Here is a 26,833-nt window from a genome sequence, read left to right as displayed (position 1 = left end):
TAATCCTAGTGCTTTCTCTCTTTGGAGAAATCCAACAGAGAGCCCAGATCTGAGAGTGCAGAAGGTTCAGTCTTCTCAATCTGTCTGATTTGGTGACAGTTAACATCTATCTGCTTTCTCTAGTGCCTCTGTTCAAAGCAACCGTGTCTCCCATGCAATTCCATCACCCACTCCTACCAGCCCGTCTGCCTTCTAAGATCTCAGCTTTTCTCCCAGACAACACTCTGCTATTACCCTGTCTTTTTAAAGTTTGTTTTCAATCTTCCAGTGCTCCTGTGCTGCCTGTAAGAAGGAAGCATACTTTTCTAATAAATACATTTCCTCCTTGATTTCCTGGGCAAGCCTGACTCCTAGAGACAGTGTTTCAAGGATGGGACTTTAAATTGCCTGTGGGTTTGGAATGATTTCACTAAACTCTTCTTTCTCAAACTACAAAGATAGCATATTATAATTATCCTCTCACATTCCTTTTTCTTTAACTTGTTTTAATTAATACACTTTACAGTTTTAGATTTACAGAAAAACTGAGCACATAGTACAGAAAGTTCCCATATTCCTCCTTTTCCCACACAGTTTCCACTATTACTAACGTCTTGCATTAGTGTGGTATGTTTGTTACAATTAATGAACCATCATTTAAACATTATTTTAAACTAAAATCCACAATTTACATGGTTTCATTGTTTTTTTTTTTACTTTGTATTTTGAAATAGTTTTTCAACTTATCCCAAAGTTGAAATAATAGTACAGAGTTCCCATATACTCTTCAATTTCACCTAATATTAACATTTTACATGATCATAATGCAATTATCAAAACTAAAACTATCAATACTATCAAGTAAACTACAGAGTTTAACAGAATTTCACTTTTTCCACCAATGTCTTTTTTTTGTTGTTGTTGTTCCATGATCCAATCAAGGATCTTACATTTCATTTACCTATAAGGTCTCCGTAGTTTCTGCCCTAGAAAATATTTGGAAATACGCAAAAAATTCTAGGATTAATAAGTGAGTTTATCAATGTCTCAGGATATAAGATATAAAAAATCAATTTTATTATACTCTAGTAATTAAACATCTGAAAACAAAATTGAGAATACAATTCCATTTATAGTATCATCAAGGAAAATAAAACTTAGAAATAAATTTAACAAAATAAGTGCAAAATCTGAACAATGAAAGCTACAAAATATTGCTGAAAAACTACAGAAGTCCTAAATAAATGAAGAAACACACCATGCTCTTGGATTAAGACTCAATAGCGTTAAGATGGTAATTGATCTGTAGATTCAGTGCAATTCCTGTCAAAATCCCAGCAGGTTTTTAAAAGAAGTTAACAATCTGATCCTAAAACTTTTATAGAAATGCAAAATACCTAGAATTGGCAAAAACAGGTAAGAAAGAACATAATTAAAGGAACTACACTACCTGATTAATCAAATCTTACTCTTAAACTACATTAATCGAGACAGTGTGATATCTACATGAGGACATAAATCAATGGGAGGGGAGTACTGAGTGCAGAAATAAACCTACAGATGTACGGTCAATTGATTTTCGACAAAGGCACCTAGGTAACTCAAAGGGAAGATACTATTTTGAAGAAATGGCACTGGAGCAATTGGATATCTACATGCAAATTAAAAGTAGGTATCACTGCACATCTATTAAAATGGCTAAAATCCAAAACACTGGCAAACATCAAATGCTGGAAAGGAAGGATGTGGAACAACAGGAACTCTCCTTCATTCAACTGATTAAAGTCTTTTAGGTCTATTTCTAGATTCCCTATTCTGTACTATCAATCCACATCTGCCTCCAGGCTACCTCTACATTGTCTTGGCTACTACAGCTTTGTAATAAGCCTCCAAATCAGAAATTGTATGTCCCTCTACTTTAGTTCTTCTTTTTCAGAATTGCTTAGAGTATTCCAAGGTCCTTTATACCTCCAAATAAAATTTAAAATCAGCTTGCTAATTTGTATTTCAAAAAGTCTGCTGGAATTTTGCTGGGGATTGCTCTATCGCTCCATTTTGGGAGACATAATACCAGTATTACATCTTCCAACCCATGATCTTAGTGTTTCTTTCTGTTCCTGTATCTCTTTATTATATAGGCATTGTTTTTGTAGTTTTCTATGTACAGGTTCTGCATTACGTTTTCAGACTTACCCTTAAGCATTCTTTTTTTGATACTACTGAAAATGGAATTTTTTTCCAAAAATTCTTATCTCCAATAGTTCTTTGCTAATGTATAGAAATATTAGTTCTAGTGGCATCTTGGTAGATTCCTTAGACTTTTTCATGTACATAAACTGTCACCTGCAAATGTTTCTTCTTCCTTTCCAAGTGGGATGCTTTTATTTGTCTTCATTACCCAGCGCCATATTGCACTAGTGGGGCCTCCAGATCCATGCTGGATAGAAGTGTTGATAGCGGACAACCTTCTGGACTTGTTCCGTATTTTAGGGAGGAAAGTATTCATTTACCATTATGAGGGTTAAGTGTCTTGATAGATGCCCTTTACAGTTAAGTAAATTCCTATCTATTCTTTTCCTTTTAGTTTTAAATCATGAATGGATGCTGAAATTTATGAAAAGCTTTATCTTGATTTATTGAGATGAACATAATAATTTCACTATTTTATTGACAGTAAACCAACTCTGTATCCCTGTGGAACACTCAGCTTGACCCTGATATCGTATCATTACTACAGACCACCAGATCCACGTGGGTACCGTTTTCTTGACGCCTGTGTCTGTGTTCAGGGGGGTTATGTACTCGTCTGTAATTTCCTTCCCTTGTGGTGTTTTCTTCTGATTCTCGTATGAGGTCAAAATTGTCTCAAAAAGAGTGTTCCTTTCTTCTCTATTTTCTGTCAGCATTTGTGTAAAATCAAGCTTTCTTCCTTAAGTGTTTTGACAGAATTCACATTTAGGCCTTGAGTTTTGAGGGAACGTTTTCAATTACAAATTCAATGTTTATTAAGTTTTGGTCATTTGCATCTTTTGAGAAAATTTTGTTTCATGTAAGCTATTAAATTTATTGGCCTATGGTTTTTCATAATATCCCTTTTAAAAACTGTTGGGTATGTTGTAATATTCCCTCTTTCATTCTAATTTTTGATCAGTATATGTAGGAGTTAACCACTTTTATTTATTGTTCTGTTCAAAGAATCAGCTTTTTCGTTTATACTGTTGCTTCTTTATTGTTTGTCCATTTAGTGTTTTACTGATTTCAGCACATTTCCTTCCTTTTCCACTTACTTTGGTTTTAATATGTTTGTTTTTCTAGTTTTTAAATCTTAAATCAGTGATTTTTGTATTCTTATTTAAAACTTCCATTCTTGAAAATTGAGATACAATTGATTTTAGTTTCAGGTGCACAACATAACAATTCAGGATTTATATATATTGCAAAATGATCACCACAATAAGTCTAGTTAAAATTTGTGTACCTTCTTTTTAATTAAGCATTTAAAACTATAAATTTCCCTCTAATACTGATCAGCATCCTACAAATTTAGCATAATGTATTTTCATTTTCATTCAATTAAAATATTTTCTGATTTTAGTTTAACTTTTCTCTTTGACTCTTGGATTGTTTACAAGTAAGTTGATAATTTCCAAACATTCTGGGTTCTTTTCAGGTACCTAATACTGATTTCCAGTTTAATTTCATTGTTGTCAGAAAAGTTATGCACGATTTCAATTTTAAATGAATAGAGACTGTTTTATAGTCTGCCTTCTGAGTGCTCCATGTGTACTTAAAAAGGAAATTTGCATTCTCATGTCGCTGGGTGGAACATTCTCTCAATGTCTATTAGGTTGAGCTGAGTGTTCATTTTTGTTCAAGTCTTCTATCCTGATTCCTGATTTCCTTCTACTTTTGTTCTATCAATTAGTGTTAAAGGAGGGTTGAACTCTTCAATTATAATTGTATATTTTTCTATTTTCTATTCAATGATATTAGGGTTTGTGTCATGCATTTTGATACTCTATTAAGAGGACTATAAATACATTAAAAATTTCAATTTACTTTGTGTGTGTGTGTGTGTGTGGACAAAAGAATCGAGGATGATAGATAAAGACCTGTAAGGTATAAAAGAAGGTAACATTCTATTAGGAAGCAAAATGGAAAGACAAAAAAGAGAATATAAAACTTGTAAAATTTCCAAATGCTAAGGAAGAGCTTGTTCATGTATTTTTAAAAGAGATGTTAAGTTGCAAAATTGTATTGATTCTATTTCATATATCTAAAAATGATAACAGGCTGATTTTCACTAGGCCAATATTTACAAATTAGAAATCATACCCTTTGCAATTGTTTCAATTTACAGTGAACAATTTTCAGTGGCAGAAACAAAGCCCCACTGTGCCTAGCAGTGTCCTCAGTTGTACATATTGACATTGGCTTTTTCCTCCCCAGCCCTACTTTTCCCTCTTCCTCACTCCAACTTCCTTAGGGGATCTCTTAAATACATTAAGGATACTTAAATCTTGTCTTCAGATCTACTTTCAGGGGAACCCAAAGACAACAGGTACCAGAAATGGATTCTAATTTTTCGAAATTCCCATAGAGAGGTCATAGTCAGAAAACATTCAAAGACCACTGTTTTAATTAACACATTATTCCAGTTCCCCCAATCCCCTCAACCTACAAATCTATTATCTTTCCTTTCTTTTGCCTCTTTGGTTCCTTGCACTCTTTGATATAACTGATCTTGTCAAAAAATATGTTTTTTTATGTTTCCATTGGCCTATAGACTGTGATCCTATTAACACTAATTTCATATCGAACCACAGAACTCAAGGGCTGCCACACAGATGCCATTCAATATGTCTACTATATTTAACTTTCAACTTCATAATTTAGGTACTTAGTTTGCTTCATTTAACTCTCAAAACCAGGTTCTAAACTAGATATTATTCCCATTTTATAGATAAGAAAACCAGTGCTCAGGCAGATCACTGCTAGAGAATTGTCAGAGTGAAAACCCAAGTAGAGAACTGCAAAGCTCATGCTGCTCCAGTTTATGAAATCGTTGCTCCCTGACGCAGTTCCTCCATAGCTTGGTACCACGTAGGGTACTGCAAGAGGCCTCTAATAACAGACCGCTTCTCTTAGGAAGAGAAACTAAAGCCTGAAGAATTGCCTGGATTTGTAGAGACACAACAAAGGAGAATTTTCCAGAAGAGGAAAGTGATACGAAGGCAAGAGACAGAAACAAGCATAGTCTATCTAAAGAGCGAGGCTCTGTTTACATGGATTTGAGAACTGGTTAGATGAAGTCTGCACAAGAGGTCCAGATTACACAGACCTGACTTGGGTTGAAACAGGGAGATGGTTTCAGAGAAGAAAATGGAAATGACAAGAATAGTCGAGACAGCCCTGCTAAGAAAAGGACATGCGTTTGAATAGCGCGGGGTTTGCATCTTGAACCTGCTACTTAACACGGGACATGTTTCTAAAGGTTTCTAAACCTCAGCTTCCTCATCTTGAAAATGATCCTGCTTCACCTCTCAACAAAAGAACTAAATTAGATGCCCCAGGTAACATGCACAACAGCTGGCATGGAGCAGTTACCCAGTGCCAATCCTCCAGCTTGACAGTAGCCGTTCTGATGAGTCAGAATGAAGGAAAATTAAAATTTCAGAAGCTCCACAATGGTTTACAGACAATGAACTACTAAGCAGGACTGAGGAGGAGGAAGATGACACCACCCATTTTGAGGAACCGGAACATCCGGTGATGGAACGGGTAACGGCGGGGACTGCGAGTTTCAAGCCAGGGCTCTTGGGATGCTATTAAAGCAGAGAGAGTGAAGATGGCAGAAGACCCAGTTGACTGGGGGAGACAGGGGACCTACATTTTGAACATACGGAATATGAACATCTGAGAGGACATAAGTCAGTGGAAATCATGTTAGGAAAAAGGATTCTACCTGAAATTGAGAATAACCAATTTTCTTTAAGGAAAGAGTGCATTACTCTTAAGTTTGAAAATAATGAGCCAGTGGAACCACACATGAGTATGAAGAAGTACACATCACACTCCTCAGTAATGTACGTGCTCATTCTGTTCTGTCTGGGTAGCAACGAAAAGCTACCTTGTCAAGAAACACCCTTCCTAGTTTATTGCTTTTACTTAAATTTATATACTCATACTTTTTAAGCAAGACTAAGTAGAAAGAAAACCAGCTCATCTGAAACCTCTCCCAGTGGGCTTACTTCTCAAAATCAAGCTGACTCTCTTAAGGAATCACTCAGCCGACTACTTGCTAAAAGGCTGCTACCAATTGTTGACACACTCTCTGTTAAATGGGTATGTGCATACAAGTAATCTGATACAGACTTGCTTTAAAAATATAAATTAAAAAATTCAGAATTTCAATTTATATACATAAAAGCAGAGCAAAAATTCAACATCCTACTTAGTAACGGAACTTCCAGTTTGCTGGCTGCTAACAAACACGGCAATCTAATTTAAGACACCCCAAGAACAAATGCACATTAACTTAGCTGTGGTCATCAGGGATTGAGAATATGAGTGTTACTGGGTACACAGGGCCCTCTGCGTATGTGAGAAGAATCTAGGCAACACCACTATTCATAGCTTGTTAAGGATGCTATTTGCTCCATTCTGAAAAAAAAGATATAAGTTACATGTCTAGAATTTAACCACAATAGAAGATCAGAGCCATTACTTTAAAACACAAATGAAAGATAAAATATCAATCTTAAAATATAGACATTAGCAAGTTTACTCCACACATGAAATATAGGCACTATTTTTACTTTAATATGCAAATTTAATAACTACCTCTTATCACCTCTACTAAAGCTTTTCATTTCTCAGTAAGATCTTTGACAAAGTTAACGTATCATAAGTAAATACACAGGACGTATTTTGTATCTGTGATCTTTGGCACATCTGTCAGGTTGGAGAATCTCAAAAGGCAATACAAATTTCTAATGACTGTTCTGCACATTCTTTTAATCATTTTTACATCAAAATATAAGGCTGCAAAAAGGCAAGCTGAAATTTTAGGATATGTGGAATAGTTTTAATAAAGAGTTTTACATACAGTACCTTACATATAGAACAGTGTGTTTGCAAATTTAAATAATATCTGAATGTACAGTGGCATGTATTCTTATCAAAGATAAATTCAAGTTTACTGTCTATCAGTTCTAAAATGCGTTTATACAGATCGCTAGAACTGATAAACAGAATGAGGCATAAAATATTCAAGTGTTATATGTCACCAAATAGCCTCCTCTTAACAGTCTTTTTTCCCCTTTTTAAAAAAAGTTTCAAAACCTGTACATACATTTTTAATTTTTAAAAACAGTCTGTTAAAAGGTAACATTTCATGTTAACCACCAATTCTTATGGTCTATAGTAATAAAACTAGACATGTGTAGATATAAATATGTGTAGGTTATGTACATACGTATGCTGAGGTGAGTGTCTGTTTCAAACAAGCACACACACTTAACGCACACCTGCGCGTGTGGCACTGGGGGCGGCACACAGGTCACAAGAGCACTGGCAGACGGGAGGACCTGGGCTCAAAATCCAGCAAGAGCTAACACAGCAACTTTGTTGCCTTTGGTTTCAGAAATCTGTCCACTTGTGACCAAAGCTAAAAGTTTTGAGTGCGTATGTATTTTTTAAAAATAAAATTCATCTTCAGAAATGAAGCTTTTCCAGTATTTCCACTACCAGCAGTTAAAAAAATCCACAGCCACAAATTACTTTGATATTTTTGTCACTCCTCATCCCAGCTGAGGTTATTTACAATTTTTTTTTTCTGAAGGCAAACACCAGGCATACTCAGGATCAAACTGTATGTTGAAGCCTGAATACTGAAATTCAACTCTATATATTCTATAAATAGTATATGTGACATATGCATTTCTGATGGACTGATGGCAGCATGTAAGACCTGGGTGAGAGAACTCCCATGGGATTTAAAATTCTCTTTCCAGCAGTATCATCATCATTTGGCACAGTGACCCTTCTGCAAGCCATTCTGTTTTTACAGTGAGCTTAGCGTCAGCAATAAATTCCAATTATTTCATTGTTTTTAAAATATATTCATAATGAAGTAAGAAGCCCACAACTGTCTCCCTCAGAAGTGAGACTTCTACTGTCAGTTTTCTGATTAAGGACATTCATCACCTATGAAACAGCTCATGATCCTATAAAAGTTTAAATACTCTATAAACTTCAGTGTAGTTGGATCAACTGCAGAGAAGACAGTTCTTACACAACCTTATAGAACTCTCCAGAATTTAAATTGCCTCTACAGTGTTGTTTTTGGCCAAATGCTGGTTTACAGACATAGACCTTTTTGCTAAAAACTATATAAATACACCATATGTCTTTCTACAGGTTATCTCCAGCTTCACGTTAGCAACTATTCAACATTCCTGCCAACCTGGCTCCCTTAGCACAGATCACACTCTACCTCTACTGATCCTGGCATATGACACGTGAGCATTTGTATCTTGCTCATACTTTTTTTTTTTTTATATATTAGCTTCCTTGATAACGTTGTTCTTTTCCTTTCCAAGGTGCCATCCTATTGATGTCACAAATCAGTAAATGACCAAACATCACTAAGCTTTTTATCTATCCACTTAGCAGCCACGTGGATAATAAAAATTAGTCGACTGAACAGAGCCACATTCACTGCATTAGCTGTTCATTGCTGTCATACAGAGCAGAGAGCTGCTATCTGCTGTACTTTGCCCATGTCAATCAGGAGCTGTTTGATGTGGCGTTTAAGTTGGGGCAGCCTGGCAAGCGGATCAGGTGGCTCCAACTCCCCTGTGAAATCAAGCCAGCTTTCCAGAACTAAAAGAGAGAAGAGAACAAACAAATTAAATGGCAACTGGAAAAACAGTGACAAAATGGTATAATTAGAGGGTTGCAAAGGTGGGATGGAGAAAGAGTTCACTTCCCTTTCTCTAGAAAGCCATTTCTGAGTGGCTTAGCATCCTTCATACCTCATCCCACAAGTGTTCTAGTCTCTGCTGGTAACCTTTACCTGTTATTTTATCTGCTGTTATTTTAGGTAATTTTTACCCTTTATAGATATAAACTAACTTCATTTTGGGTGTCTTCTTTCACTGTCTTCTGGAACAGGAAACAGCAGTTCCCTGTGCCTGCTCCACTTTCTATTAATTTAGGCTTGAACTAGCTCTAATTTATCTTAAATGAAATCTAGCTGCTCTAACCACTTTTTTTTTTAATTCAGAAGTACTTTTTAACAAAGAAAAGAAGGTAGCAATTTCTCAGTGTCCTTTCAGTCCCACTATTTTATCATTACTTTAAAAAATGCAAACATATTAGAAGTCCAGGCAGAATATAATTAATATTCTATACTTTTATTAATAATAATAAGGGATACCATCAAGTTGTATTTTTTCTTCTTCAAAAATCTACTTAAAACTAACTCTACAGCTTCCTTGTAGACAAATGGAAGAAGCTTCTGAAATGGGTTTCCCCTTCCTCTTTTCACAGGGAAAAACAAAGCAGTAGGAATTCTAATTTAGTGTGGGGTGAAAGTATCACATGCTTTTGCAAATAAAAAGAGGGAGGGTAGGGAATATAATGTATGAGGCTGAAAAAAAATGGAGTCAAAAAGAATAGGAAAAATACTAGATTAGGAATCAGGTAATCTAAATTACTGTATTTTCTGAACTATAAAATGGGGATAATATTTTTCTTGTCCACTCCTCAGGGCTCCTGTGTGATAAAACAAAAAATAAAGAAGAAAAACATTTGAGAATGTGTATGCAAACTTAAGGTTTACCTACTTAACCTCGCAGGAGTTTTCTGTTGTTGTTGATTTCACTTAACAAATACTGACCAAAGTTAAAAAAAAAAGTGACCAAAGTGAAAACAAAGATTCAAAATGTTTTCCCCCATTCCCCCGTATTTCAAATATGCTTGAAGTCCTTATGCTGACTTCCAAAGAAAACACAGTTCAATGAAACTAATAAATATTCCATATATGGCATACACTGAGCCTGGCAGACAGGCAGTATTTAATAAATGTCCATCTTAAAAAAAAAAAACAAACCGTAAGCTAATATGCAGTCACACTCTCTTGAGACTAAAAATCATACACGCCAGACGTGTCACTACGACGTAAAGAGCTCCATCAGATGGACAGCGTCCGCAGTTTCATCCCATAATTTAAAAAACTGAAGAACCTCTTTATAATCACAATAAACACACTTTACAGACTACAGTAACTGTACTTCAGTTCTCTCTTCAATTACCATCAACTTCTTTTTCTATCAGGTCCATCCTGCTGGTGACCTCATTCTGCACGTTCTCTATGTGCGTAAGGAGATTGAGCTGCCACTGAAGATGTGCGTCCCCAGGGTCTTCAGCGCCCCTTTTATCATTGTAAACAAATGCTGTATTCCTTTCAGCTGTATTCTTCTCCAGAGAACCATTGGGAAAAACAAAGAATGAGGTGAAATGTAGCATCATGAAGGGAAAGGTACATTAAAAACCTCATTATCCACAATGATCAGTGAAACCCAATCTGACCCCTAGAGGATTTTTAAAGAAAGTTCTAGCACAGAATTAAATGCCATCTGATGGTCCTGAAAAGCAGACATGCCTGCTGTGTCTCCTCACAATGCCGAGCACAGTGCTCCGTAGTGTGGAGGGCCTTCCAAAAACTGCCCAAGAAACGAAGTTGCTAATTACATTCTGTAACTAGAAAGCCCAGCTAATTCAGACTGACCCCTTTCTCCATTAATCTAAACTGTGCCACAAGTGGAGTGAAGGCAAAAAGCAATAATGGAAAAAAAAAAAATCAAGAAAGTTGGTAAAGGCCAGTATGAAGCATAATTAACTGTAGACTGGACTTCATTGTTGCAGCTAACTCAATGAACTGAGGGAAAAATCAAAATCTTTTAAAAACTTAAAAAGTACAGACTGCTTATTAAAACATACACACAAAATCTGAACTCAGATTCACCAGTGATAACTCATTTCCGTAAGAGGGATGTGAATTTGAAAAAATAATTTATCACCAAATTTCATATAAGCTTTTCAAATTCAGTTAAGTATTTATTTATAAAACTTACTTGATAAAAGAGGCCAGAAAAATAAACAACTAATTTTAAAGTGGTACTGCTCAGTGAAAATCAATAAAAAAAAAATGAAGGCATGACAGCTCTAAGACAATCCCAGTGAATAGAAATTAAGTTTATAAATTCAACGTATACAGAGATGCAAAAATTCAGCTTATTGCATAATGGATGGATATGCATATACAAATATGCTAAAATTTAAAACAAGAGGATTAGAGCACCACCTTTTATCTAAAACACATTAAAAAGACAAGTTATATAACATAAAGACACCCAGATGCACTGTGATGTTTTCACACTCAGACATTCTCATTTGAAAAAAATGTGGCTCATGGTTTTTAGAGACACCTAAACGTACTTATGAAACTGAAACTTCTGTTAGGGCAAAAGTTTACTGAAGGACTGCAATTCTGAATTAGGGGATAATTAAATGTTCAAAGGGCCAATGTTTTCTCGAAGAAAAAGCAAAAATGTGTCTGTACTCTAACAAGGTACTTGTGAACTTGGAAAAATCTGTGAATTCAGTATGTTTCATTTCATAAAATTTCCCTTTGTTCTATCATATTTCCAAGCAAAGACAAACGAGCCAATTGTACCTTTTCGGGCACTCCATCCTCCTTTACTGGGTATCGCGAGCGGCTTCTCTCCCTCATGTGGAATTCCTGTTCGTCTTCAAAACTGCTAACGTCTTCATCGTCATCTGAGCTCCCAGGGTCCACAAGAGATCTGCAGTCTTGACCAAAGCTCTGTGGCTTCTGGTAGCTGTGCTCACTTGTTATGTAAGTTCCTTCCATTCTTAGGGGCAAACGAGGTGGCTCCTTATGGTTTTGTACATGGTATTTCTTCTCTTCCACATTAGCCGTGTCGAACACTGTTATTTTTTTCTCCACCCCAGCAATTACTTGATCTTGATCTTTCCGCTTCCCAGAACAAGCCCAAAGATGCAGGTCAGGATGATGCTTATTCCTTAAAACAAAGTTGGAGAAACAGCAGTTAAAAAACAAATCCAGTAGTAAGTTTAATGCTACAATAGATTTCAGAATATAAAATTATATGGTTAACCCTCGGTTATCCATGCCTTCTGAATGCTGAGTGGACTGACTCAGGTGGGCTGACCCCACTTCTCTGTTGAAGACCGAGACCACCTCCAAGGCAACCAGGTCAGGAGGAGGTCAGGGACTCAAGACAAAAGTAAAGGTGCTCTTTAGGTTAACCTGCCCCAGGATTTCATCCACAATTTTATTTCTCACAATTTTATAGAAATAAAACCCAGGGAGAAAAGCAATACTGAATGTAATTCTGTGACAGCTCACATCATAATTTGATATATACTCTTCTCTTTCTGCTGATTTTTCATGTATTTTTAAAAATTGTACGACATGAAAAACCTTTTATGTGAGCATATTTAAAAGTCTTTAGTCAATCAAAAAGTGACACTTGCTCATGACAAGCAATTCAGACTACCAGTACGTACAAAGTAAAAACCTCCCTGCTGTGGCAGTTGTAAATAACTGAGGTATAATCTGCCAGACTTTTTCTGTATATATAAAATTTTTTAAATGGGTAAGCATACCTTTTCTTTTCACACAAATGGGGCTCTCATACCATTTGCCTTCTTCATATGTAACATATATGGGCATCTTGCCTTGTGAGTACAGATAGATTTCCCTTACTTTTACTCTAGTAGCTAAAATGGTACTCATGTGCCACCGTCTAGTCCAGCCAACCAGCTCCCCACTGACAGATGTGTGTGTGTGTGTCTGCATGTGTGTACCTTTGCACACTACTGGGAATATTTCAGTCAGATTAATTTCTAGATATGAAACTGCCAGATAATGTATGCAACATTTAAATTTTAACAGGTACTGCCCAAGTGGCCTCCAAAGAGGTTGTACTAATTCCATGCTCACCAAAAGTCTATGACACCTGTATGCATGGAGTCTGCCGAGGACGTGATCAGCCCTAGCCGGGTAGGTGATCATGAAAAGGCATCTTCTAGGAAGACCAGTGGTAGAAGGTTATCCTGGCTGTGAGTGAAGGCCTGGAGCTATGAAAAAGCATGTTTCATTCAGGGATTATGGCTGTGTACAGCTGGACCATTTAGGGGGAAAATTAGGAGAGGGAAGACATGGCAACACAATGGTAGAGAGACTATACATCATGGAAGGACTAAGAGTGCACGCAGGGGGAGCCTGGACTTTGTTCATTGGGCACCAGGAAGACACTGTGGTATATCAAGCTGAAAACAGACAAGCTCATCTTTACTTCTTACTAAGATCGCACTGGCAACCGTATGAGGGATGAACTGAGTACAGGACTGGAGCCACAGGGAATTAACAAGGCACAGCAACTATTCATGTGAAAAGAACAGCCGGGCGGACACAGTCTGAGTGAGGAGAGAGCCAGAGATACTCAGTGCACCAAGCTGCCGCGGGGGGACGGGATGGGGATAGAGGAGGGGAGGGGCACACTTCCAGCCCAAGCAAGTGAGTCTCAGTGAAGGAAAGCTTGTGAAGAACCTGTTTTATGTATAATTAATTAATTAATTAATTAATGGTAACTGGGACTTGAACCCAGGACTTTTTTAAAAATTTCATTTATTTTATTTTGTTTATTTTCTTGAGAGGAGTGGTAATTAGGTTTATTTATTTTTTAACAGCAGTACTGGGGACTGAACCCAGGGCCTCGAGCATGCTAGGCGTGCGCTCTACCACTGAGCTATACTCTCCCCCATAAAATATATATATTTTAAAGAGGAATTCTAGGCAAGTATTAGGAAGAACTGAAAACGAGAACTTCAAGAACATTCTGATACGTCACTTAGGGAGGTTCAGGGGTTTTTGTTTTTTAAGGGGAAACTGTCTGGGATGACTGAAACATATTTGGTGCACAGCAGACACATGGCTTACACGATCTGTTAGCTCCCTTCAAAGCCAATCTTAAGGTAATTTTAAAATATACCTTTGAATCTATTTCATCTTGACAGCAGTCCTGAAGGAGGACACAACCTACAGGGCGCACTACAGCAGCCGCGCCTTCGTGCACATGGCGAGCACGCAAAACGGTGGCACAGGGACTAGCATCTGCTGAAATACCAGATGCTACATTTCCCTCTCCTGCGCGCATCCACCCCAGGACAACAGGCACGAAGCAGTTACTCATCCAGAATGTTACTGATCTTTCCTTCTGTTTTTTAAGTTAAAATTTATTCAAATCTATTCTGTTTTCCAAACTGCTAATCTGAACCCGCAAAAAGCCAACTGATTTAGCTTGAAATTTACACTGAAGTGTGACCGTCCCTTCATCGCCCTTCACTTACTTTAGTATTCCAATCTTCAGCTGTAACCCGTGCAGTACCTCTGTAACTCCATAGACGTCAGCGAGCAGGTGATGTGTGGAAACTATCTTTTTGGCATTGAGATGAGAGTAATTTTCTTTTAAAAATGATAACCCACACATTCTCCCATTATTCAACCAATCCTTATCATAACGATACTTTGCACTCCATCTCTGACCTGTAGATGAAGTTGACATTAAAGTGACAAAAGATTCCACTTCAACTGCTACCCAGCTGACATCACTCAGTTAAGCAAAGCGAGTTCTAGTACTAAGAACAAATTCAAAAGATGAGCAAGACAGTGCTTCAAAGAGCTGGCACCGTAAGAGTTCCCCTATCTTCAGACTTCTTGCCCAGTTAGGAGAAAAACTCTGTTAAGAATGCGGTCAGTGGCAGGTCACACCTGCGAAGGAACCCTGAGTGTACTGCTTTCCATTTTTTACGTACCTGTCATCTGCTCTATAAAAAGGCTAAAGGGGCTGCACAGACATTAGACAGGGGTGCCTGTTTCTCTCACTAGCATTTATTTTGAACTGGATGAAACAAAGAGTTCTAGTTGAGTGAACAGGGACCCCTTCCCAGGTCTAGTATCTCAGAATCCTATATAACCATGGATCTTCGACATCAGTAATTATCATCTCCCATCACAATTAGCTGCTTCTATGTCTGTGCCCCTGCTATACTATGAGACAGTGGAAGGTGTGGTCAGAATCCATCATCTTACCTCTTACCACAGAGTTGGGAAAATAGCAGGCATCCAATAAATGCTGCTGGATGAATGAGTGAACAAATGTCTATATTCACTAGGTCTGAATAATTCTCCTGCTTCTTAATGTTATTTTATTTTTTTGACAGACATGAGAACACAGCAGCCTTCTATTGGAGAATATCTAGATGTGCTCTGCCTCAGAGCTGGAAGTGTACACAACACAGAACCTTGCTACTCGGAGACCCTCTAGCGCGGAGGGAGGGACAACCACGCGGTCGGGGAGCCAATGGCACAGGCTTTCCTGCCGGTTCGGCCAGGCCAGTACCATCCCTGTGCATAAGGCTAGGCACATTCTGTGTCCTAACTGCCTCAACAGTAAAACAAAGGGATTGTACATGATAATCTGACATCTCATTGGCTCTAAAATTAGGTGGATGTGCAGCACCATCAGACACACATTCAAAACCACGTCAGGACGAATGTGAGTTCAGAACATGATTCCATCCAAATAGCCGTACATACACCTATTCCAAAACCAAAACATGGGAGTATAGAAAGGAGCCGGTTCTGCTCCAAGAAGAAGCCACAACCCTCCCCTTCCAGTAAGGCAGTAATTATACTGATGAATTTATGCTAATGCTTTTGCCTAAGTAATTAATATGGAAAATAAAACTATAACAAACAGTGAAAAATATTTTAAAACGTGAACATGGAAGCACAGTCTAACCGACAAAGGGGGCATGGCGCCTTACACAGCCGATGCGATCTGGGCTTTGGAACGAGACACTCAGTGTCTTGCGGTGGGCGCAGGGAGCGGAGTCTTACCAGGAGGGTCTCGGCAGACGTAGCAGATGTACTGGTCTGGGATGCTCTCCTCCAGTAGCCCCATGCACACGCTGTGCTGCCAGCACAGGCACTCTTCACACTGCCGGGAGACAGGGGGCGCTCACGGTCACTGCTTCACTCTAGCAACAGACACCTTCCCTTCTCTCCCATCAGCTGCTTTATTTAGTCTTGCTGGTGCTGCCAACAGCTCAATTCCTTATTTTTTTGTTTTTTGTTTGTTTGTTTGTTTGTTTGAACTTAAGTATAGTTCATTTACAATGCTGTGTTAGTTTCTGGTGTACAGCACAGTGATTCAGTCATACAGATAGATATATACTCTTTTCCACATTCCTTTTCATTATAGGTTATTAAAAGATAGCCAAGACAAGGAAACAACCTAAATGTCTATCAACAGACAATTGGATAAAGAAGTGTGGTGTATTTATATATGTATGTGGTAGAAAATTACTATATATATAATATATATAGTAGACTACTACTCAGCCATAAAAAAAATGAAATAATGCCATTTGCAGTAACTTGGTTGGACTTGGAGATGATTATACTAAGTGAAGTAAATCAGAGAAAGAAAGACAAATATCACATGATATCACTTATATGTACAATCTAAAAGAATGAAATAAATGAACTTATTTACAAAACAGATTCAGATAATTCTTAATCCACATAACAAAAGCAAGTGATGATTTACAATGAATTTTTTTTGAAACTGTCAACTATTTCAAGAACTTGCTTCACCCATTAAAATGTGCTCTGATAAACTGGTTTACTCATTAAAAAAAAGTTAAAAAATTATTTCTCTCATCGATCTCTCACACCCTTAAAACTCTTAAAAATAGCTTATTAAAGTGTAGAAATTTTTTTGAAAAGGCAAGTTTGTAGCAGTGACTGTGGCAATGACCTCTTACAGTGCTACCTGCGTGGTGGCCCTATAAATCTGCAGTTCCCTTATTTGAGAAAACCACTAAAAAGGGGGAAAAAGAGATTACTTTTTTGTTTCTATAACTAGTATCTCCAAATTTTCCAAATGCCATCACAAAATACCAGTTATACTTTCTCTTTTTCTTAAATACACTTTTTCTACAGGGAGAGGTTACTTGTAATGGTAATCTTTGCAACAAAGTTTTCCTTTCATCTTTGATACTGTGGTATTTTCCCTTTGAAGAGCAACTATATGACATAAATTATTAAACAGGATTCAGACCAGCAGGAGAAGGGTCGCTATGATCTACCCTTCAACGTGGATGCTTAGCCACGTTAATGGCTCTTGAAAAGAACTTCAGCTTGAAGACCTCAGCGTAAACACCCTGAGAATGATCCTCAGATAAGAAAACTGTCTACTTCATCTGATGAAGAGGTCTGTTACTACTGGTAGTTGAAACATGCTGATAAGCTAGAAACCGACACCTTCAAGAGGACGGTTAGTAAAAAGAGAACACAGACGTCTGGATGAATGTGCTGAGCACCCGAAACAACTCGTTCAGTGCTGAAGGGAAGACAGGTCACCTGAATCATGAAGCCGTTCTCCTCATCCATCTCACAGACACATCGCACAATTTCGTTAAGAGCATCATCTTCATCCTGGGATTCCTCAAAATTGGTTGAATCAAAGTCCTGATTGTACTCGTCCCCACTCAGGAGCAAACTCTCCGTTGAAGAATCATCTAGGAAGTCCACATCTGATAAGTCTAGAACATATATAAAAGGATGCTCAGCAATTTTTTTTTCCAATTTCATGCCATTTCTCTAGAAAGAAAGGAGCTATGGGAAGTTAGTATAAGCAATTAAATATTTAGAAAGAGAGGGCAGTCAAATGGGAATGGAGCATTTGTCTCTGGACAAAGAAACAAATGATTTTTGAAACTTGGGTAATTATGACTGCCTTACATCTTAACGTAAACACTGTTACAATTAACTCAGAAAGTCTTCCCTGGTCCAGTGATTACAGAGGCTATAGCTAAGGTCAATATTAATTATTTTCATTTGCAGTTTTTCAGTGCTTTCACAAACATTACCCCTTTAGATCCTCACAAGAACAATGGGTTGTAAAGAGAACAGGTTTCATTATTTGCACCATACAGATAACCAGCACTTGAGACAGGTGAAGGTGGCTGCCTAAGGTCCTAACATCAATACTGCTACTCTTGACAGTATCAGTATCGTCAGCCACCACTGCACTTCATATACACCAGGTTCCATGCTGAGCACTTTAAGATCTGTAACTCGCTCAGGAACGCAGCCAGCTAAGGGGAAAGCCGACCGCACACCAGGACTGCCTGCCTCTAAAGGCTGTGTTCTTGATGATTTCATCAGTACTTCTTAAACTGGGATTATGAGTTCCCTAAGTAATTTTTTACATTTTAAATTTTTATTTTGATAAAAATCTTTTTAAAATAAATAATTATATTCTAGAAGTTATATTAGATGGATGACCACTACATACAACTCTATTTAAATGCCAGGTGTCAGGGTTGTACTTATAACACTGTTGAGTCCAAGACTGCCATTTAGCTCAGGCCACTGAGAAAAAAACTGAGGCAAACCTAAGGAAATATTTATGACAAAGGGAAAGAAATGATGACAGGGCACTAAAGGTTCGCCAGAGTGTGGAGAAATGTCAGGGAAAGTGAGTCATCACATGGCACGTGATAAAAGATGGTAAATGGAGGCTAATCCTTGGAGCACTCTGGCTCCCCACCCTAACCTCTAATCACATTCTGACTTAGCCCTTCACCTGCTGGCTATTCACCTCCCCTTCCTAGAATGTCAAGAGTCCACAAGGGCAAGGGCTTCTGCACTGCTGAATGCTCCATATCCAGTGCTTAGAATGAAGCCTGATCTGTATGACAGACACTCCAGAATGTTTTTGGAAGAGGGAAGGAGAGAGTCAGTATATGGAGAAAACTTTTTCAGACTTAATCAGACCAGATGGAAGCTGCCTGAATTCAAACTAAATAATTCATGCTATTTATATTTTAAATATCTCATATGATTTAGTGTTTCCTTAGCTTCTAATCTTACTTATTTTTTCCCTGACTCAATATTTTTGAATGTTTTATAGAAAAATAAATGTTTTCCTCCCTTTAGGATCTTAGGACATCTTGGAGAAAGTTACGGTTAGTAGAAATCAAACAGTAGTAGAGAAATACAAGAAAACGTTAAAGCAGTAAGAAGTAAATTAATTAGATTTACAAAATTTTTCTAATATTAACAATATGAGCAGTTTTCAGAACCTGAATAAATTTCATTTATTCATAATCTTGCAAGCTTAAATCCAAAATTAGTACTTTCTCTTGGGCTTTCCTGAATATAAGTTCATGCTTCAAAATGGCAGACTAGAACATGGATAAACAGTTTCAAACACTGTTACAGCATATATGTGGTATTAAATGGATGGCAATCATAACAGAGTTAGAAATGAATTAAATGTAAAACCTATTAACATTGCAAGTAATTAGTGTGTATCTCACACAGGCTTGTATGATGTCAGGCTTTATGGTGTTAGGATGCAAATTTAATATATGGCCAGAAAATCCAGTTTGACTAACTGGCAGCATCAAATCAATGCTTAGATGAATTCTGGGGGTTAAGTAAATGGGTCACTGGGTTGAACGTTACAGAAGAAGAACAAGTACAAGTTCCCTCTTACACTGGAACAGCCACCTGGACAACAGCTCCACTTGAGTGGCCACAGAACATTGTTCTCTTCCAACTAACTGCTACCCCTTGAACTGTCACTGATGTTTCCCCAGACGGTATTCTCAGCGTGATTTCCAGATCAGCATCGCCTGGGAACTTGTTAGAACTCAGAACTTCTAAAGGTAAGGCCCAGAAATGTATTTTAAGAAGCTCTCCAGGTGGTTCTGATGCAAGCTAACATTTAAGAGCCTCTCCGTCTTCCTTCTCACAGCTCCGCACTTGGAACCATGAAGGGCGGGGGGAAGACAGAGAACTGAGGGCAGAGATCCATGACTCTTTCCAGCCCTCAGCTGTTCTAGCTCCAGCAACACTGCCGCCCAGGTATAATCTCCCCATCTCCATCACTCTGTATAAGAAGACAGTTTTCAGACCTTGATGGCTCACACTATGGGTGTTCTTAGGTGATTTTCAGCCCTGGCTACCAGGGCTATCTTGCCAGGATCTGTCCTCCCAGACACCTCAGATTTGTGTTCTGCTGCAGGAGCCAGTATCATATTTTAGCATCACAGGAATAAATATAATGTACACCTGGAGTGAAGAACCACTGGCCCAAAAGGGAAAAGGGAACTTGTGTTTGTTAGAAAAGGGGGGGAGGGACTTTTTCCTAATCCTCGCTCCCACCAATTTCTTTTTAGATTTGAGATTTAAAAATCTCAAAAGTGCTATGTGCGTATTTTAGAGTAAAGGAAGGAATATGCTTCACTGAAAGGAAAGGCAGGAAGTGAGCTCCCCATAAGGTTCCTTGGGATTTTACATAAGACGACCCCCCACTCCTTATTCTTGTTCTTCACTCCCTGACTCACTTCTGCTGTGCTAGAGCTCTGGTCTGGAGCCACTGCCATCAATGTCTAGTTGGGAGTCTCTCTTCCCACCACTTAGAACACTGGAAGGTTAGAGTCCTCATACCTTCCACTGTCAGGACCCGACCTGCAGGAAAACCTGACAGATTCCTTCCAACTCCAGGGCTCATGTCACCACCTGACATGGCCTTCTCTCTACAGACCTAATACCTGAATGTGTTCAAATCATTGATCTGAACACATTTCCAGACATTTAGTAACAGATGTACCTGTGATCAGGAATTCAAAGTGCATTTTTAAGACTAGGAGAAATAACTGGTAGAAAAAGTACTATCTGAGGAGTTAAGATAGGCCTGGGTTTGAGTTTTAATTCTAATGCTAACTAGCCCCCAAAGTTACTTCATTGATAAGCCTCTGCTTATATATCTATGTAATGTGGGTAACAGTATCTACTTTCTAAGTTGGCAGTGAAAATGTGAAAAGGTAAACACACCTACAGAAGACCAGTATACAGTAGACACTAATTCTTTCCTCACCACCTATCCTACCATTAAGTATAAAAGCCAATTTTACCTTATATAGATTAAAAAGCAGCTCAAACTTCTAATGTTGAGATTTTCATAATAGTTTATGGAATAAATAACTTTTTAAAATTGTTTGCCCTGCTCAGATAGGCCTCAATAAAGTACGTTTTATTCTCAGTTCGACATTTAAGAATTTTAAGACTTGTTTTAAACATTACATGGTTACACATACTTTCACCACTAAGATCAACTGACAAAATTGCCCTTGGGTACTGATATGTTGTATTTTTCTCCGTAAACATGCTTCGCAGAGCCAGAGAACTCCCAGAAGATCGAGTTAGTGGAGAAGAGCACCTTTCCAAAAAGTCTAGGGAACTGTCTTCATAGTCTGAATAGTCTGCAACATAAGATACATAAAGAAATATTAATAAAGTGTCAGGTAATCAAGAAGAGTCAGTATAAAAATAAAGAGAAAGTCATGTTTTATGATACATAAAATAAGCATGCGACCACTTTCTCTTCTCATCCATGAACAACTAGACCATTATGCATCTGAGCAACTGGGTTTGGCAAGAACACTGGGAAATACAGCCCAGGCAGTACCCACACAGCAGGGAGCGCCACGTTCTCGCTGGTACCCGTAAACTCTTGTCAAGCAGTCCAGAAGTGAAAAAGGATTATACCTACATTTTCTCTTCATTATAATCACAGCTATGTCTGCAGTAAGATGTGCAAGATGGAAATTAATTTTTTGTTTTTTGCAATTTGTAAAGATGTAATGATGTAAATGATGTCCAGCATGTCAATTATTAGAGTGACAAATTTGATCAATAAATTCTTCAGCAGAAAACCTCTGGATGAAATTAACTGGGCCTGAAAGAAATTAGTCAAAGTTCTGTCTCCCTCAGCTTGGGAGTCATGGAGACAGATGAGCAGGGAGAAGCCGAACACAGCCTAAGGAGAGTGGAGCTGTAGGGGAAGCAGACAGGAGGGGGTATGCATCTAGGTATGTGGGAAGGCTACGAAGCAGAACACCTGGCACACTACACAAACTATAAGACTGCAGCTGGAGCACAGTAAGTGAGGGAGGGAGATAAGAGATGAGGCCAGAGTGACAGGTTAAAGATTTTTTTTGTTTTTAACTTTATCCTAAAGGCAACAAAAAGTCAAAGTTTGTAAGGGGAAGCAGGATGTGACACAAGTCCAGTTCCATTTTTCAAAAATCACTCCAGCTGTAAAAGGGGAGGAAGGAGGGCGAGGAGGCACAAGTAGAAGTGGGGACACAGTTCAGAGGCTGCAGCACAGGCCAGGCAACAGATGCTGATGGCCTGGGCTGAGATGCAGATTTAGAGGCAGATGCAGTGATGTGTGGAGATGGAGGGCTGAGATGGCGTCATCAAGGGCGATTTTCAGGTTTCTGCTTGAACAACTAGGTATGGAAACTGGGGTTCTGAGATGGAGCTGAGGTGTAAATGAGACGTGGAGAAATAAGGGAAGAAATGCAGGTTTGGAGGAAGACTTTTTAAAGATGGGAGATCCTACGCATTGTCCATATAAATTTAAAAATGCAGGGGTCAGTGAGAAATGCCAGGATTTTAAGAACAGAAAGACAGACATTCCCTCCATTTCAGTAGAGACAAAGGAGACGACTGATGTATGTATTCGGGTAAGGACGCAGATGTGGAGAAGAAATGAGCAAGTGCTCATCTGTTGGCTTCACTTCCTCAGCTGAGTATGAGGCACAGGATGTCAACTGAGGCACACTGGGCAGTAAGTAAGAGGCAGAAAAAGCTGAAGAAAGGTAGAGAGTGGGAAATTAAGTTTCCAAGAGAAGAGCAGTCCAGTGCTGGTGTCTACTGAGCATCTATTTGAAATTGGTGGTCAGGGGAGGCAGAATAATGGCCCTTTAAAATGTCCACATCCTAACCCCCAGAACCCGTGAATACGCTAGGTCACATGGCAAAGGGGAATGAAGGTGGCAGATGGAATCAGGCTGGCAATCTGCTGACCTTAAAAAAAGAGATTTTCTTGAATTATCTGGGTTGGCCCAATGGAATCACAAAGGTCCGTAAAAGTAAAAGAGGGAGGCAGAAGAGTCAGTGTCAGAGTGATGTAAAGTAAGAAAGACTGGAGCTGCCACTGCTGGCTTCTAACATGGGAGCGGAACACGAGCCAGAACACGCGGCAGCCTCTGGAAGCCGGGAAAGGCAAGAAAATGAATCCTCCCCCAGAGCCTCCAGGAAGGAGTGCAGCCCTGACACCTTGATTTTAGCCCAGGGAGACCCGTTTTGACTTCTGCCCTTCAGAACCTTAAGATAACTATTTTGGGTTGTTTTAAATCACTGTTACATAGTAATTTGTGCAAGTAGCAATGGGCAATGAATATAATGGTCATCATAAATACCACAGCATCGCCCATGTTTACTGAGGGTGCTCCACGTGCCTAACATGATTCTAAGTGCTTTATGTGCATTAACTCTTAATCCTCACAACCATCCAATAAGGGAGCTACAACTGCTAACACTATTTTACAAATGAAAAAAAGAGGCAAAAAAGGTTAAATAAATAGCCTATGAATACCCAGCTATCAGCGGCAAAGCCAACATTCAAACCCAGACAGGTAGAGCACAGAAGCATAACTCTTAACCAAAAAGCATTACCAGTGGAGTTCAACGTGCACATAAACTGGAAAGCTTGTTAAAAGCTTCCCAGGCCTCCTCACAGTCGTTCGGCGGTGGGGACACCCTCGGATGGTGCTGATGCCATCAGACCGCAGAGCAACCTCTCACAGACTCGCAGTAACTGCACAGCACACATCAAATGCTAGCCAGGTACTATGTTAAGTACTTCACATCGATTACCTTACGACATCCTAACAATAAATCAACACAGTAGAAACTCTCATTGCCATTTTACAAGTGAGGAAAGTGAGGTTCAGAATTTAAATAACTTGCCAAAGATCACCCAGAGCTGTAAGTGTTGCAATCAGGATTTGAACCCACATGCTCAGCTCTCAAAGCTGCCCTTTTACTGACTACCTGTTATAATGCCCTCTCAGCAAAACCGAAAGCAAAAGGACTGGCTGAGTGTAAAAGTAATGACAGAAATCTCAATTTGGTGTTAAAAATAAAACATGGCTGACATTTAATCTCTCTACAGTATACTAGCAACTGAACAAAAGTTCTTAGCATTCTATACCCGACCTGTGTTCCCCACTCCAATGCCCTCTGTCTATCATGAATAAAAGTCTACCGCTATGTTTCAGGGTTAGATCAAATGTGATCCTCTACGTAAAGAAGGAGATCAATTACTCCGGCTTCTCTAGATAGAATTTATTTTGTACCACCTCACCACACACGTAACACATCACACCTTTTCTGCTAGGTATCTATGCAAGATTGTCACTCTCACCATACACCTATACGCTTACTTATATGCACCTGGGAGGGATCTTTGTTTTTACTATGCAATACTTTGGATTCTCTTTGCATTTCTTACTCTAGTTCTTTTAAATCTTTGTATGCCTTCAGTTTTCTCAGATTTACAGATACATGAAAGACAAAGAGATGAAGCGATTTGCTCAAAATAACAAAGCTAACAACTGGCAAAGATGTCACTCTTGATTGCACCAAAACAACAATTACTCACACGCAGACTGAACGCAATGTTAGTTTTGTATTATGTAACCTACTTCTGGTATAGCACAGGGAAATATACACAAAATGTTATGATAACTCAGAGAGAAAAAAATGTGACAATGAGTGTGTATATGTCCATGAATGACTGAAAAATTGTGCTGAACACTGGAATTTGACACAACATTGTAAAGTGATTATAAATCAACAAAAAATGTTATAAAAAAACGAAAAAAAAATACCTTGTAATAGCTTATAATGAAAAAGAATGTAAAAAGAAATATGTTTGTATATGTATGACTGAAACATGCTGTACACCAGAAATTGATACAACATTGTAAACTGACTATACTACAACCAAAAATAAATTTAAAAATTAAAAAATAAATTAAAAAAAAATATGTGAACCCACTATTGCATGGAATAATTATAAAGGACTACTTAACTAAATTACTACTTTTCATCGCTTCATTTAAACTAATAAATAACTACAAAGAACCTAGTATGCCAACGAAGACAAGGAGGGAAGAAAACACAATCTAGCAAATAATCTCTAAGGTAAAGGAGATGAGATTAACAACGTAGCATGATGATTAAAAGTTAAAATTAAGACTCAGAACCCAGACTGCCTGGATTTCCATCTGAATTCTCCACTTTCTAGTCGTGTGAGCCTGGACAGCTCTCTTCATCTCTCTCTTTTACTTAACATTGTAAAATGGGGGCAACAGGCCCCACTATAAAAGGTTAATGGGGGGATGAAATGAACCAGCACGTGTAAATGCTCAGACAGTGTCTGGTACATAATAAGCACCAGTACGATATGCAAAATAACACCGAGTGGTGGAAAGTAAGAGTTTTTTAAACTCCTTAATGGTATAGTGTAGACGAAAATACACACTCTGTTACGAACCTCATGTGGTAATAATGTGAATTCTTTAAAATGAAGATGTCTTTAATATTTCAAAGTTATTTAAAACCCTCTATTTCCAGCTTAAAGAACACTCTTCCAATTTAATCATCTGGGGAAAAGCATCACGTCCAAGGTGAATGTAAATAGCCCAGAATAAATTCTCAGATGTAATGATTAATTGCAAAGATGGTGGTGATTACCCGACCCAACACCTGCTGTGTACAAAGAGCAATGCTCCTGTGCATCTTTAGTATCTGCCAGGACTCTACTTTCAAAGGTAAGATTTTCATTTATAGGTCTGATTTTAAAATATAAACAAAGATATGAGGCTCTTTTCTTTTTAATTAAAAACATAAAATATATCAACATTTTTAAAGGTTTATTTTTTAATGGCTCTTTATAAGTAGGGTTACCATAGTTAATGGTGGATTACAATTCTGAGGTACAAATTTTCTCTGCAATTTTTTCTCTAAGACATCTTAATCCTCATCACTCTCCCTTCTTTCAAGTTACCATTTCCTGCATTCTCATGACCATCTCTCACTTTGCTACCAAGTATGGCCAACTTCTTACTCTGCTCTTTATCAGCCCCTCCCTCTTAGCTTTCCCTGCTTCACAGGTGTTTCAGTATCTGAGGTTCTGCATCTGCTGCTAAGTACTGGAACACACCTGTTTGCCAATGCGGCATAAGAGAACTTTAAAAGCTTGGCCTTTCCTGCCCTGACGCCTCGGTGGGTGTCTCCACTAGAATACCCAAGGCAGCCAAAACCCCTCAGCCTGTGGTCATCAGCAGGGAGCTCACCTGGCAGCCTGTCCTGCAGTGGGAAGCTTGTCATTTCCGCATTCTGACCCATAATCACGGGAGGGTGTTCACTAAACAAAGGGATCTGTGGATGATGGTTTCTGTTTAACTTTAAGTTTCCCCTAGTGTGGAGTCCCCAGCACTATCTGTGAAGGGGCAGGGGCAGGGAAAAGCGATGGGAGCAGCGCAAACACAGGAGTGTCTGGAAATGTTCAAGACACTCTCCGGAAAGTGGTTTCAAGTTTTTCAATCCCATTCTGATTCCTTATCTTCAAATTTATTTTGGTAGCTTTAGAGTTAAGAGAATGTGGAAACTTCGTATCTTGTGGAAAAATCAGATGTTATTTTTGGCCTATAGAGAGAGTTAAAATCTGAAGGATCTACCAACAATGATCACCAACTCTGAAATTATCCTTTGTGCCACTTTCCAATCTGAACTGATAAA

The 26,833-nt window shown here is 38.4% G+C and overlaps 1 protein-coding gene across 11 annotated transcripts in view; it reads right to left on the bottom strand.

The window, feature by feature from the left end:
- Window positions 1-1,034: 1,034 nt before the first annotated feature.
- Window positions 1,035-26,833, bottom strand: part of PHF20L1 (PHD finger protein 20 like 1) — a 76,433-nt gene continuing 50,634 nt past the window's right edge. For 7 of the 11 annotated variants that reach the window (XM_074353104.1, XM_074353102.1, XM_074353100.1 and 4 more), the window contains 7 exons: window positions 21,274-21,438; window positions 17,525-17,706; window positions 15,998-16,097; window positions 14,446-14,641; window positions 11,723-12,092; window positions 10,299-10,464; window positions 1,035-8,865 (listed from right to left, as the gene is read on the bottom strand). In XM_074353104.1, coding sequence (XP_074209205.1) covers window positions 8,723-8,865; window positions 10,299-10,464; window positions 11,723-12,092; window positions 14,446-14,641; window positions 15,998-16,097; window positions 17,525-17,706; window positions 21,274-21,438 — 1,322 coding nt within the window. In that variant the 3' untranslated portion in view covers window positions 1,035-8,722. The remainder of the gene's footprint in view (window positions 8,866-10,298; window positions 10,465-11,722; window positions 12,093-14,445; window positions 14,642-15,997; window positions 16,098-17,524; window positions 17,707-21,273; window positions 21,439-26,833) is intronic. The other 4 variants (XM_074353101.1, XM_074353103.1, XM_074353108.1 and 1 more) reach the window with 2 other exon arrangements.

Source organism: Camelus bactrianus, chromosome 25 (genome assembly GCF_048773025.1).
Source record: "Camelus bactrianus isolate YW-2024 breed Bactrian camel chromosome 25, ASM4877302v1, whole genome shotgun sequence".
Taxonomy (NCBI): Eukaryota; Metazoa; Chordata; class Mammalia; order Artiodactyla; family Camelidae; genus Camelus; species Camelus bactrianus.
The sequence above is the reverse complement of the archived record's forward strand: the minus strand, read 5'-3'. Positions and strand labels throughout refer to the sequence as shown.